This window comes from Ochotona princeps, chromosome 2, assembly GCF_030435755.1.
Source record: "Ochotona princeps isolate mOchPri1 chromosome 2, mOchPri1.hap1, whole genome shotgun sequence".
NCBI classification, from domain to species: domain Eukaryota; kingdom Metazoa; phylum Chordata; class Mammalia; order Lagomorpha; family Ochotonidae; genus Ochotona; species Ochotona princeps.
Genome location: NC_080833.1, coordinates 109783837 through 109796293, shown reverse-complemented (window position 1 = coordinate 109796293; position 12457 = coordinate 109783837). Strand labels below are relative to the sequence as shown.

At 53.8% G+C, this 12457-nt stretch overlaps 1 protein-coding gene across 7 annotated transcripts in view; it reads left to right on the top strand.

Moving 5' to 3' along the window:
* Positions 1-8993, top strand: part of ARHGEF2 (Rho/Rac guanine nucleotide exchange factor 2) — a 40062-nt gene extending 31069 nt beyond the window's left edge. For 6 of the 7 annotated variants that reach the window (XM_058660418.1, XM_058660417.1, XM_058660419.1 and 3 more), the window contains 11 exons: positions 2204-2280; positions 2937-3106; positions 4282-4349; positions 6302-6502; positions 6816-6935; positions 7067-7134; positions 7228-7263; positions 7422-7472; positions 7653-8096; positions 8321-8504; positions 8796-8993. In XM_058660418.1, the coding sequence (XP_058516401.1) occupies positions 2204-2280; positions 2937-3106; positions 4282-4349; positions 6302-6502; positions 6816-6935; positions 7067-7134; positions 7228-7263; positions 7422-7472; positions 7653-8096; positions 8321-8504; positions 8796-8869 (1493 nt within the window). In that variant the 3' untranslated portion in view covers positions 8870-8993. The remainder of the gene's footprint in view (positions 1-2203; positions 2281-2936; positions 3107-4281; positions 4350-6301; positions 6503-6815; positions 6936-7066; positions 7135-7227; positions 7264-7421; positions 7473-7652; positions 8097-8320; positions 8505-8795) is intronic. The other variant, XM_058660420.1, reaches the window with a different exon arrangement.
* Positions 8994-12457: the final 3464 nt, after the last annotated feature.

Sequence of the window (12457 nt, the reverse complement as noted above, 5' to 3'; positions counted from 1 at the left end):
GTGAAGGATGGTGGCCTGGGCACCATGTCCCGGAGTCCCTGCTGCCGGCAGTGTGGGGATTGATTTTACCAGTCCCCACCAGCCTCTTTCTCCTCCATCCCCTTTCTCTCCTTCCCATCCCTCCCACGCAGCAGCTAAGAATATAAACCAGGGGGGGTGTTAAAAATAGCAAGGCGGGAGAGCTATATTTCTGAAGCATTTAGCAAAAGCCCTTCCCTGCCGTGGGCCCACACAGTTCAGCAAACCCCCCCTTCCACCGAGGGCGCGGGGTGATGGTGACCTTTCCAGATGGATGACAGGGAGTCTTTGATAATTGACCTTGGTCGCCTCCCTTAGTCATAGCAACACAGGACCCTGGGGGACTCTGAGAACTCCTTGGGTGGGGGAGTGGGGAGCAGGAAAGGAGCCACAGCAGGGGCTTGCTGGGAGTAAGTGGAGGTGGGGAGAGGCGCCACGCAGGGATGTGGATTCTAAGTCAGACACCCAGTTGGGTCTGGCCTCGGGTAGGCGTAAGGCCTGGAGTTGAGGGCCTTGCTCTGTGAATTCCCACCATGTCTGGTGCAGTCTGGAGCCTTCTCGTAGAGTCACATGTGTTTCCTACTGATATCTAAAGCCATTCTCACTACAGAACCCCACAGCCCCATGGTGGACTTTATTAGTGTCCGTGGCCTCTAACTTAGGAAACTGGAAGCAGTCATGAGAGGAGGGTTTTCTCCAAAGGCACTGAGTGAAACTTGAATCACTTGATTAAAAAAAAATAATATATATATATATATATGTTATAAATATAAATAATGTATATATGTATATACTGGGCCTGGTGCAGTAGCCTAGTAACTAAAGTCCTCGCCTTGAATGTGCCCAAATCCCATCCGGGCACCAGTTTGTGTCCCAGATGCCCCACTTGCCATCCAGCTCCCTGCTTGTGGTCTGGGAAAGCAATCAAGGATGGCCCAAAGCCTTGGGACCTTGCACCCACATGGGAGACCCGGAAGAAGCTCCTGACTTTGGATTGGCTCAGCTCCTGCCATTACAGCCTCTTGGGGAGTGAATCATCAGACAGAAGATCTTCCTCTGTATATCTGACTTTCCAATAAAAATAAATAAATCTTTAAAATTTATATACACACATATATTTTTGTATTTCAAAGGTAGATTTTACAGAGAGAGAAGTAGAGACAGGGAAGGTCTTCCGTCTGCTGGTTGACTTCCCAAATGGCAGCCATGGCCAGAGCTGAGCTGATCCAAAGCCAGGAACCAGGAGCTTCCTCTGGGCCTCCCATGTGGGAGCAGAGGTGTAAGGATTTGAGCCATCTTCTGCTGCTTTTCCAGTCCATTAGCACCAAGCTGGATTGGAAGTAGAGCAGCTGGAACTCAAACTAGTAGTGCCTTACATAAGGGATGTCGGTGCTGGAGGTGGAGGATTAGTTTGCTACTACCATGCCAGCACCTGATTATATACATATATGTATAAAGATTTACTTATTTTTATTGGAAAAGCAGATATACAGAGAGGAGAGACAGAAAGATCTTCCTTACACTGTTTTACTCCCCAAATGGCCACAATGGCTGGATCTAAGCCAATCTAAAGCCAGGAACCAGGAGCTTTTTCCTGGTCTTCCACATGGGTGCGGGGCCCCAAGGCTTTGGGTCATCCTCCACTACTTTCCCAAGCCACAAGCAGGGAGCTGGATGGGAAGTGGAGCAGCCGGGACACGAAGCAGTGTCCATTTGGAATCCTGGCGCATGCAAGGCGAGAATTTAGCCATTCTATTCTTAAAACTGCATATGTGAGACACGTGAACTCTGTTACAGATCATCAGTAGATAAGGAGGGGAAAAGGAATAGGGAGATGATCAGGCTAATGTGTCTGGAAAGGCCGTGGCTGATGGTCTGTATACTTGAGCCTCTGTGCCCCACATGGGGGACCTGGATGGAGTTGTGGATTCCTGGCTTCAGCCTGGCCCAACCTTGGCCTTTGCAGCCATTTGGAAAGTGAACCAGCAGATGGAAGACCTCTTTCACTTTCTCTGTCACTGTCTTATACTAAATCTAAAAAAAAGAAAAGAGATGAAGAACCCTAAAAAAGGTGGAGAAAGGAGTGGACAGAGTGAGACGGGGAGGCAGGGGTTGAAGCCGCTCACAGTAGCTGGCCACCCTGCACCCTTGGGGCTGACCGTTACCCCGCCCCCTCCTCTGCCAGATGTGCTGATGCTGCTGATGACGGATGTGCTGGTGTTTCTCCAGGAGAAGGACCAGAAGTACATCTTCCCTGCCCTGGTGAGACATCTGTTCCCTGAGGCCCCCTCCACCCCCTATCTCTTCCCCCCAAGCTCGCAACAGCCCTCAGTCAACAGAACTCCTCCATAGTCAGCTAGCCAGCTTTGGAGAAGGAAGCAGCTGGAGCAGTGTCTGCTGAGTGTGTGCCGACATTGCTCATGTAGATCACTGAGTACCGCAGTGTGACCACCGTCCTCATGTTGTGTGCACTGTGTTGTGGATTCCAAGCAATCAATGCGTGATGTCATAGCATCCCAGGAAGACGCACCCCCTCTTGGTATAAGGGGCTCCAGCGGCTGCGGAGTCAGTGTTCCATGAGTCCTGGAGTTAGGCTCCCACGGACACTGTGGGCAAGATGTGTGGCACTGTGATAACAAGCAGATTAGCTAGCAGATGTCACTGCCATGCATGTGTGTACCTGTGAGAAAGGCCTGTCCTCACCGCCAGCTTGCACATGGCGAGTCAAGTCGATTGTTAGGCCAGCTGTGTAAGGTCACGCACACAGCTTACCCCTCAGCAGCCCCAAAACTGGGCTCTTCTCTTCAATGCCCCACAGTGACTGCAAGCCTGTGGGCTCTACCAAAGGCTTGGAGACTACAGTCCCCTGAGGGTCAAGAGTCCCCAGTCTCACCCCACTCCTCTTGTTGGCCTGGCAGGACAAGTCCTCAGTGGTGTCGCTGCAGAACCTGATTGTCCGGGACATTGCCAACCAAGAGAAGGGCATGTTTCTCATCAGCGCTGCCCCGCCCGAGATGTATGAGGTGCACACGGCGTCCCGGGAGGACCGCAGCACCTGGATCCGCGTCATTCAGCAGAGTGTCCGTGTGTGAGTGTGTGTGTGCGTGTGAGTGTGTATGTGTGTACACGCATGCACCTGCGCACCAGGGCAGGCCAGGTGGCCCAGCACAGGGAAGGTCAGCCACACCCCATGTCTTAGAGAGTCACGGTTTGTCTGCCCACAGCCCTAAGTGCCTTCCCCATGTAGCACGAGTGGAGAAGCAGCGTAGAAGACTGAGGTGGCATCCAATGGCGTAGCTAACTGCTTGCTGGTGGTATAGTTTGGCCGGCTATATTCCCATCTCGGTGTGCAGGCAGGCTGTTGCTCTTACACTTGCATAGCACTTTCCATGTATTTTCTGGTGATGAATCAAGGAGGCACTAATGAACACAGCAACACCGACTCTGAGAGCCACAAGCAAACGCAGTGCTCAGTCACAAGTCCTCGTGTGCGTGTTTGCCCTGAGCCAGTCAGCTGCGTGTCTAAAGTCAGGGCAGACAAGGATGAATCTCTGCGTTCTCAGAGCCAATGCCCAGAGTCCGCTAATGAGGATGTTTTAATTTCTTTTACGCTTTCAGGGATTGGATTCTTAAATGTGTAAACCTGTTTTTTAATTTTTTGGATGATATTTTGGTTTTTACTGGTGCAGTTTAGGTGTTTTTTTGGCTGTTGAGGCTTAGGAGCAAGTTTTTCAGAACTCTAAAGTGTGAGATGATCTGTTCCAGGAAAGTGAATTTGAAACACCTGTTGCCCCAGTGACAGGCTCCTCCCCCTGCAGGGGTCGCTCTATTAGTAGTGCTGGCACTTGCCACCGGGGAAGACTAGCTATGTGTTGATGAGCCTTCTGTAGCGGCTGGCCAGAGCTCCACAGCCTTTCATTTCATTCTAACAAAAGTGCCCAGGAGTAGGTTAGTCATCTCCCTTTTCTGATGAGATGGAGAGGCCATCACCAGGTAAATGGTGGAACCATCAGCCTTGCCAAAGCCTGGACTTAACGTTGAGCTCCATGCCACTCTCCCAGGTGGCCTTCATAGAGGTGCCTGTCAGTAAACGTAGAGAATGTGCCCTGAGGAAAGGAAAGGAAAAAGAGAGCAAGCGAAGCCAGGGTGTCCCCAGAAAGGGGTGGGGGTGAACAGAATGTATTGCAAAGGATCCTGGGAGCTGATCCCTCATCTGAAGCCTCACTCTGTCCCTTACCTCCGCCCGGCCTGTGCCCTCTCCAGGTGCCCATCCAGGGAGGACTTCCCCCTGATTGAGACGGAAGATGAGGCTTACCTGCGGCGAATCAAGAGTAAGTTTGCCACCTAGAAGCTCACGAAGCAATTTGTGATATAGCCATGTCACAGAATACGTTACACTCAGCATAGGGATGCCCACATCCCATCACGGAGGACTGGCCTTGATTCCGCTCCTTTCCAGACTCCGGCTTTCTGCTAGCAGAGGCCCTGGGAAACAGTATCAAGGGCTCAAGTCATTAGGTGTCCTGCCTCACATGGGAGCCCTGCGTGGAGTTCCAGGCTCCAGGGCTTCAGCCTGGCTTAGCCCCAGCTGTTGGGGACATTTAGGAAGTGAGTCAGTCCATGGAAAAGTCTCTCTCTGTGTCTCCGCCCGTCAGTCTTCCATCTTTGTGGTCCATCTTTGAGAGTGGCTGCTCAAGTTCTCACTGTCACATCTGCATCCCAGCTCACCAGGAGAAGTAAAGGAACAAGGAGAGCTAATGGCTCATTTATTTTTTCTTCTTAGGGCTTATTTATTTGTATAGGAAAGGCAGATCAGATTTTTTTTTAAAGATTTTATTTTTATTGGAAAGTCAGACATATAGAAAGGAAGATCTTCATCTGCTAATTCATTCCCCAAGTGGCCGCAACGGCCAGAGCTGAGCCAATCCGATGCTGAAAGCTTCTGGGTCTCCCACATGGGTGCAGGGTCCCAAGGGTTTGGGTTGTCCTCGACTGCTTCCCAGGCCATAAGCAGGTAGCTGGATGGAAAATGGAGCACCCGGGTTATGAACTGGCGCCCAGCATGGCACCAAATCCCATTTTAAGGGGAGATCTGGAAGCACCTTACATCCACTGGTCAGAATTGAGTAACACAGCAGAGTCTAAATAAATGCAAGTTAAACTAGGTGCTGGATGGAACTAGTTAGTTTGAACTAGAGGTTTGAATTTCTTTTTTTTTTTTTTTTTTTTTTTTGTTGTTGTTGCTCTTTCTTTTTTTTTTTTTTTTTTTTTGCCTTTTTTTTTTTTAAATATTCATTTATTCATTAATTACATTGCATTACATGACACAATTTCATAGGTACTGGGATTCCCCCCCCTTCACCCCAAACCCTTCCCCCATCATGAATTCCTCCACCTTGATGCATAACCACAGCTCAAGTTCCGTTGAGATTCCCTAATTAAAAGTTTACACTATACAGAGTCCAGCATCCCACTTGTCCAGTTCAAGTTCAACCGCCTCTTAGGGAGGCCCTCTCAGGTTTGTAGACAGAGCCAGCAGAGCGTCACCTCGATCAATTAGAAGCACCAACATATCATCAGCAACAGTCCACGTATGATGAGGCTGGTGCAGAGTCCACTGATTGACATAGTCCGTCTTAGGGTTTCCCCTTGTCCAGTTTTCCGCTGCAAGCATAAAGCTGAGGTGGTTGATTCATCTACTCCATTTTCCATCTTTTTTTGATTAATGCTTTGATTCCTCCATTTTGTTCAGGGGAATCCCCCTAAAAAAAACTTTGAGGCATTCCCAGTCCAGGCTCCTACATGTACTACTAGTAAGCACAGTGCCCGCCACCGTCCATCACTCCGATCAGCTGATGGTTTTAACCCCTGGGTTGGTTCTCTTCTGAGCCCCGACCTCTATTGGAACCAATGAGTATCGCATCTCTCCCCGGCTCTGCCCATCACACTCTTGAGGTTTGAATTTCTTAAGATGCCTGCCTCTCATCCAAGTGCTTGGATTAAAGTCCCAGCTCTGCCTCCATTCCAGATTTTCTATGCTGTGAACTTGGGAGGCAGCAGGTGAACCCTGGCATCAGCAGCTTCATCCGGGTCTCCCATGTGGGTAGCAGGAGCCCAAGCACTTGGGCCATCCTCCGCTGCTTTCCCAGGCAGATTAATGGGGAGCTGGATGGGAAGTAGAACAGCTGAGAGTCAAATTGGCGCTCATAGGGAATGCCAGGACTGCAGGCGAAGGCTTAGCTTGCTGTGTCATGGCCCTGACACACATCTGTCCTTTTCACAGTGGAGCTGCAACAGAAGGACCGGGCTCTGGTGGAGCTGTTGCAAGAGAAAGTTGGGCTGTTTGCTGAAATGACACATTTTCAGGCAGAGGAGGATGGTGGCGGTGGCATGCCCCTGCCCACCCTGCCCAGGGGCCTCTTCCGCTCCGAGTCTCTTGAGTCCCCTCGCGGCGAGCGGCTGCTGCAGGATGCCATCCGAGAGGGTGAGAGAGCTCCCGGGGACAGATCCAGGCTTGCATGCTCACTGGCCCAGAGCTGGACACAGACGAGCACTTGTCAATCCCTGAGTCTGTCAGTGCTCAACAGGAGTGTCCATTCCTGGGGGCAGACAGAGGGAGGAGATCCAGTCCCTGGCACTGTGTGACACTTGTCATGCTGCCTATGGTCATCTTCAGGGGGCTGTGTAGTGGCACCTTCGATAGATACCCAAGTGTGCCCATGTATGGTGGGTGGGTGAATGGCACCCCGTGGAGTTCAGTGTCCCTGCCGCTCTCACCACATCCCCTGTCCTCTCAGTGGAGGGCCTGAAGGACCTGCTGGTGGGACCTGGAGGGGAGCAGCTCTGGACACCTCGAGAACCGCCCCTGCCCTTGGAAGCAGACAGCGGTGGTAACACGAGCCCTGGGGTCACTGCCAGTGAGTGACAGGGCAGGGCACTGAGGGGGCTGGTGGGGGCTGAGGAGCAAGGGGTGGCACCAGAGATTGAGGGGGCAGGTGTTGGGATCTCCAGAAGCTGAGCCGGCCTGTCTGTGTCCCCTTCGCTTCAGACGGTGAGGCCCGAACCTTCAATGGTTCCATTGAGCTCTGCAGAGCAGACTCTGACTCCAGCCAGAAGGTGAGTCCTTGAGAGGCGCCAGGGCGGATAAGGGAGGCAGCGGGGGGCAGAGGGACTTGTGCACCTGCTGACCTCTGCTTACCCTTCCTGTAGGACCGGAATGGAAACCAGCTGAGGGCGCCCCAGGAGGTGAGACAGAATGGACAGGAGACTGAAGGGCAGGTGGCCTTGGTGAAGTTGGGGTGTTGGGGTGTGGGGGAGAATTCAAAGGTCTCTCCAGATGCTGTAACCCCCCCCCAACTGGCCTGAAACTTGGGCCTTGTCCCCACCCCCTTTTTTGTTCTCAGGAGGTGTTACAGCGCCTGGTCAACCTCTATGGACTTCTGCACGGCCTCCAGGTCAGTGGGGCTGGGGGAAGAGCCAGGCCTAGTCACACTAGCAGGCCCAGGTGGTCCCTCCTGCCCTGCTCTGCAGGAATGCCATCTCAGACCCCTGGGGGGGTGGGAGGAGGAGGCAGAGAGAAAACAGGGTTCTGGTTCTGGTATACCCTTGGGAACCCATTCCTTTCCCTCTCCCAGGCGGCCGTGGCCCAGCAAGACACTCTAATGGAAGCGCGGTTCCCCGAGGGTCCTGAACGCCGGGAGAAGCTGACTCGAGCCAACTCCCGGGACGGGGAGGCCTGTAGGGCTGGGGCTGGCCCCGTGGCCCCTGAGAAACAGGCCACAGAACTGGCACTCCTGCAGCGGCAACATGCGTTGCTGCAGGAGGAGCTGCGGCGCTGCCGGCGGCTGGGCGAAGAGCGGGCCACTGAGGCCGGCAGCCTGGAAGCCCGGCTCCGCGAGAGTGAGCAGGCTCGGGCTTTGCTGGAGCGGGAGGCTGAGGAGGCTCGCCGGCAGCTGGCCGCCTTGGGTCACACAGAGCCGCTTGTGCCTGAGGCGCCCTGGGCCCGTAGGCCTCTGGATCCTCGGAGGCGCAGCCTCCCAGCAGGCGACGCCCTATACCTGAGTTTCACCCCACCGCAGGTGAGGCCCTTGTGGGAGTGGGAGGGCCAGGGAGTGACCTGAGGAGCCTGAGAGCAGTTAGGGCATTTTTGATGAAGGGAGGATTAAACCTAGATGGGAGTTAGGCAAAACCAGCCAAGGCTGGAGCTCCTGAAGCCATGCATTGGGAGAAGGTCCAGTGCAGGCACCTGCAGGGCCCCGCCACCCTTCCCAGCACTGCTCAATCCATGGCCTGCCATCCCCAGCTGAGCCGAGGCCACGACCGCCTGGACCTGCCTGTGACTGCTCGCTCTGTCCATCGGCCCTTTGAGGACCGAGAGAGGCAGGAGCTTGCGAGCCCCGAGGAGCGGCTGCAGGACAGCAGTGACGCCGACACTGGCAGTGAAGAGGAAGGAAGCAGCCGGCTATCTCCACCCCATAGTCCCCGAGGTGAGAACCTCGCAGTGGCCATGATCCACAACAACCCTTGGCCTGGGCCTTGCGTGGGCCCTGACCAACCCCTGAGAGCCCTGCCGTCACACTAGGGAGGGACACGGGGTGCTGAGTCTAGCAGCAAAGTGGACATGTCATTCTTTGCTCCAGCCATGACCTGTCCTCCCAGCCCCCTGCAGCCCTAGTGCGCATGCATCTGTGGGAGGTGCAGCCCCAGGGGAGAGGCTGGCTCCTCGAGAGATGTCCTGCTCACTCCTTATCGCTGGCTCTGCTTTGTCTCCTCTTCAGACTTCACCCGAATGCAGGACATCCCAGAGGAGACGGAGAGTCGTGACGGGGAGCCTGTGGCTCCTGAGAGCTAAGGGGGCTCCTCCCCACCACCCTGTGCCCCATTGAAGAACATGACTGAAGGGGCCAGTCCAGGGTGGGTGGGAGGACTCCACTCTGCCAATGAGGAGGGATCATTGCAAAGAACTGTTGACTGTCCTTGCCAGCTCTTGGGATCCTTGGATACCTGGGGCCTTTAGGAAGCCCGGGAAGGGGAGGAGGGATTTAGGCCACGGTCCCCACCACCTTGAGGAGGGGGAGCATCCAGAAGCTACACCACAGATGCCAACCTTCATGCCTTCTTCCCTCTACTTTAGGAAAATTTATTTATTTATTGTTTATTAGCTATGGGGGTGGGAAGGGGAAATTTAAAGGACCAGGGACACGGGAACCAAGCCATAGGGATCAGGGGCCTTGTCCTTTAACACTACCGGGTGCAGTCAGGTTTAACCGCACCACGGCTGCTGCTGGCCTCTGGCCCGCACACCCCTCCAGCAACACCGGTCCCCAAGGAGGGCCGCAGGTGCAGGACCCCTTCATGGAGGGTTGTGGGTGGGGCTGCGGCTGGTCTCTTCTCTTCCCCCTCCACTCCCCCCCCCCACCGGCCTCGCACTGCTCTGTTCCCTTGGCCTGCTGAAGCTGATGGCATAGAGGCCCTCCGGGGGGGCAGGGCAGGGAAGGCAGATCCCCACCCCCCAAGGACCAGTCTCTCTCTTTTTTTTTTTGTACCAAAGCCAGCTGCACGTGTTCTATATATTTTTTAAGAATGTAGGCCATTAGGGACCGTAGCCTTTTATTTTCACGGCTCTGAACTTAAGGGGCTGAGGGATAACCGTGACTTCTCCAGTGGTCTACAGTCACGGGGCATGTATTCTGACCTCTTCCTCAGCCGTCTAGAGAAGTTCAAGGGCACAGGCTGGGGACATATGGATGAACCCTTGACCTCTGCTTTCCACCTAGGTAGCCGTGACCCAAAACCTCAGCAGGAATTTGGGGGAAGTTTTCTTAACCAACCCCCAGAGCCCACCAGCTCCAGTCATTTTTCTGTCAATTTGGTTATCAAAGCAAAAAAAAAGAAATCAGGGAAAATTAAAAAACTTGGAACCCCATGTAGTGCCGTGTCTCCTGCTGTGTGCCATGTCCCAGGGTGGTGGGCGGGGAGGGAAACGGCTGGCCTGTCTCCTCCTTGCTGGTGGGGGCAGTCCTTGCCTCATTGAGGAGAAGGCACCCACAGAAGAAGATGTTGGGGGCTCCGTTATTTTTCCACACTTCACAAGGACAAAGCCAAGGGCGCTAGGCCATTGGGGAGTTCTAGAAAATGTGTTTTCATGTTCACACACCGTGCTCAGACACAGCCTGCTGTCCTCTGTCCTCAGCACTGCTCATTCTTCAGATCCGGCCTCCTGTCCTGTCCTGCCTGGTGCCTTAGGGTCAGGCCTCTGGCAGCCCTCACAGGAGTGCCTGTAGAGGCAGGGAGAGACCACCAGTTTCACTTCCTGTTCCTGGTGGATGCCTTCCTCCTGGGTGGGGTGAGGAGGGAAGGTGTGCATGTCGTACCCGGTGCTTAGGGGATGAGGGGGGAGCTCAGCACCTGCACTAGAAGGGAGTGGAATCTGGGGGCAGCATCCGCCCCTGCCAAAACCCTGCTGTCCTCAGCAGTGTGTGGAACTGCGTCCAACCTGTAGGCTGTGTAAGATCCGTGGCAGCAACATTTGATCTGGCAACTGCAACTAGGACTTGAAATCCAGTGCATCCTTTTTATTATTTTTTAAAGGCTCACTGATTGACTCATTCGAAAGAGTTACGAGAGAGCTCTTCCACCCAGTGTGGTTCACTCCCCAAATAGCTATAATGGTTGGGGCTGCGACATGCTGAAGCCAGGAGCATCTGGTCTCCCACATGGGTGGCAGGAGCCCAGGCACATGAGTAGGTAACTGAATAGGAGCTGCTGGGACATGAACCAGTACCTAAATGGGATGCTGGCATCACAGATGGCAGTTTAAACAGGTGCACCACAGCATTAGCACTATAGCCTAATTTTTTTTTGAAAGATTTATTGGAAAGGCAGATTTACAGGGAGAAGGGGAAACAGATTTGTCTACTGGTTCACTCCCCAAGTGGCTGCAACAGCCACAGCTGAGCCAGTCCAAAATCTGGAGCTGCTTGTAGACATCTCACGTGGGTAGAGTCCCAAGGCTTCGGGCCATCCTTTACTGCTTTCCCAGGTTATAATCAGGGAGCTGAATGGAAAGTGGAGTAACTGGGACTTGGACAGGTGCCCATATGGGATCCCAGCACTTGCAAGGTGAGGATTTAACTACTGAGCCCCACTGGGCCCCAGGCTAATTTGATCTCTCTTTCTATGACCCACAAGTGATGTTTTGAATATCCAGATGACCCTTGGCAGAAGCATCTCATCCCTGTTCTGCGAGAATGCTGGGAGGCTCACTTTACACAGACCTGTGTGCAGAGGGGTTGCCCGGCTGGGCTAGGCAAAACCAGAAGGGGCCGGTCTGCCTAGGTCTACCCCTCCAATCACACTACCCAGCCCTGCCTCAAAATACCAGCACTGTCGGTTCCCAGAACATAGCAAAAGCTCCAGAGCTGTCCTGTCAGCTCAGAGCAGCTGGAACAAAACAGCAGTGGCAGTTGTGGTGGGGGGAGGGTTGTAGAGGAAGACTGGCAATGGTGGCGTGGACTTAAAAAGGTGGTGTCCCAGGACCACCAAGACAGGAGTACAGGTTTTCCCAACATGCCCTGTGTACCCTGTGAGTTGTAACAGGCATGAGAGAAGCAGGAATCCCAGGAGACATGCCTGCTGCTGCCCCTTTACCAAGCCCCTTTCTCATCTGTGTCCCACCCCACATGGTAGCTGAGAGCCAGGTGTGCCTCCCGAGGTGTTCTGTGAAGGCCCCTCTCCCCTGACCAGCTGCTGCCTGCTTGCTGCCTCAGAAGGGGCTCTCGCCCAGCCCGTCTGTGTGGTCTCATCCTTACCCAGTACCCACAGCCCTCCAAGGGTAGTTCCATGCACACACAGTCACTCTGCTCCCCTTTGGACCTAGTTATTGATTTTGTCAATATTTACCTTGAGTCCCATACTCCTAGATTCCCCCTGGGAGCCAATATCCGGAGTGGAGCTTGGAGCTGCAGGGGAGCGGAAGGAAGGGAGTTTAGGTGGGGCATAGAATTGTCCACCCTGAACCGGCAGCCCGGAAGTTTTGGAACCAGTTTAAACATGATCAAGAAGAGGAAATGAAATGAGAGGCTCATTAACTCCTCCTCGTGCTTTGTTGTGAACCGGACAGGCGGAAGAGTTTTGTGCTCAGCTACTGTCTAGAACCAGGTCCGAGGCACCACCATGGCCTCTATCCTAGGGAGGGGCTCTGCTACCCCCCAGGTCTTGTGTGACCAGGGTGGCTTAGTATGAGGCCTGGCAGAAACAGGAGCAAGGATCTCTGCTCCCTGGAAAGCTGTTCTGAGGCTCACCCTTTGTCCCTTATGGGTCTGAGTGAATATGGGAGCCCCTGAATAACCTGCAAGTGGGGCTTGAGGGGCCAACCCCTCCTTTTATTTGAAAGGCAGAGTAACTGATCGTCCATCCACTGGTTTACTCCCCAAATGGC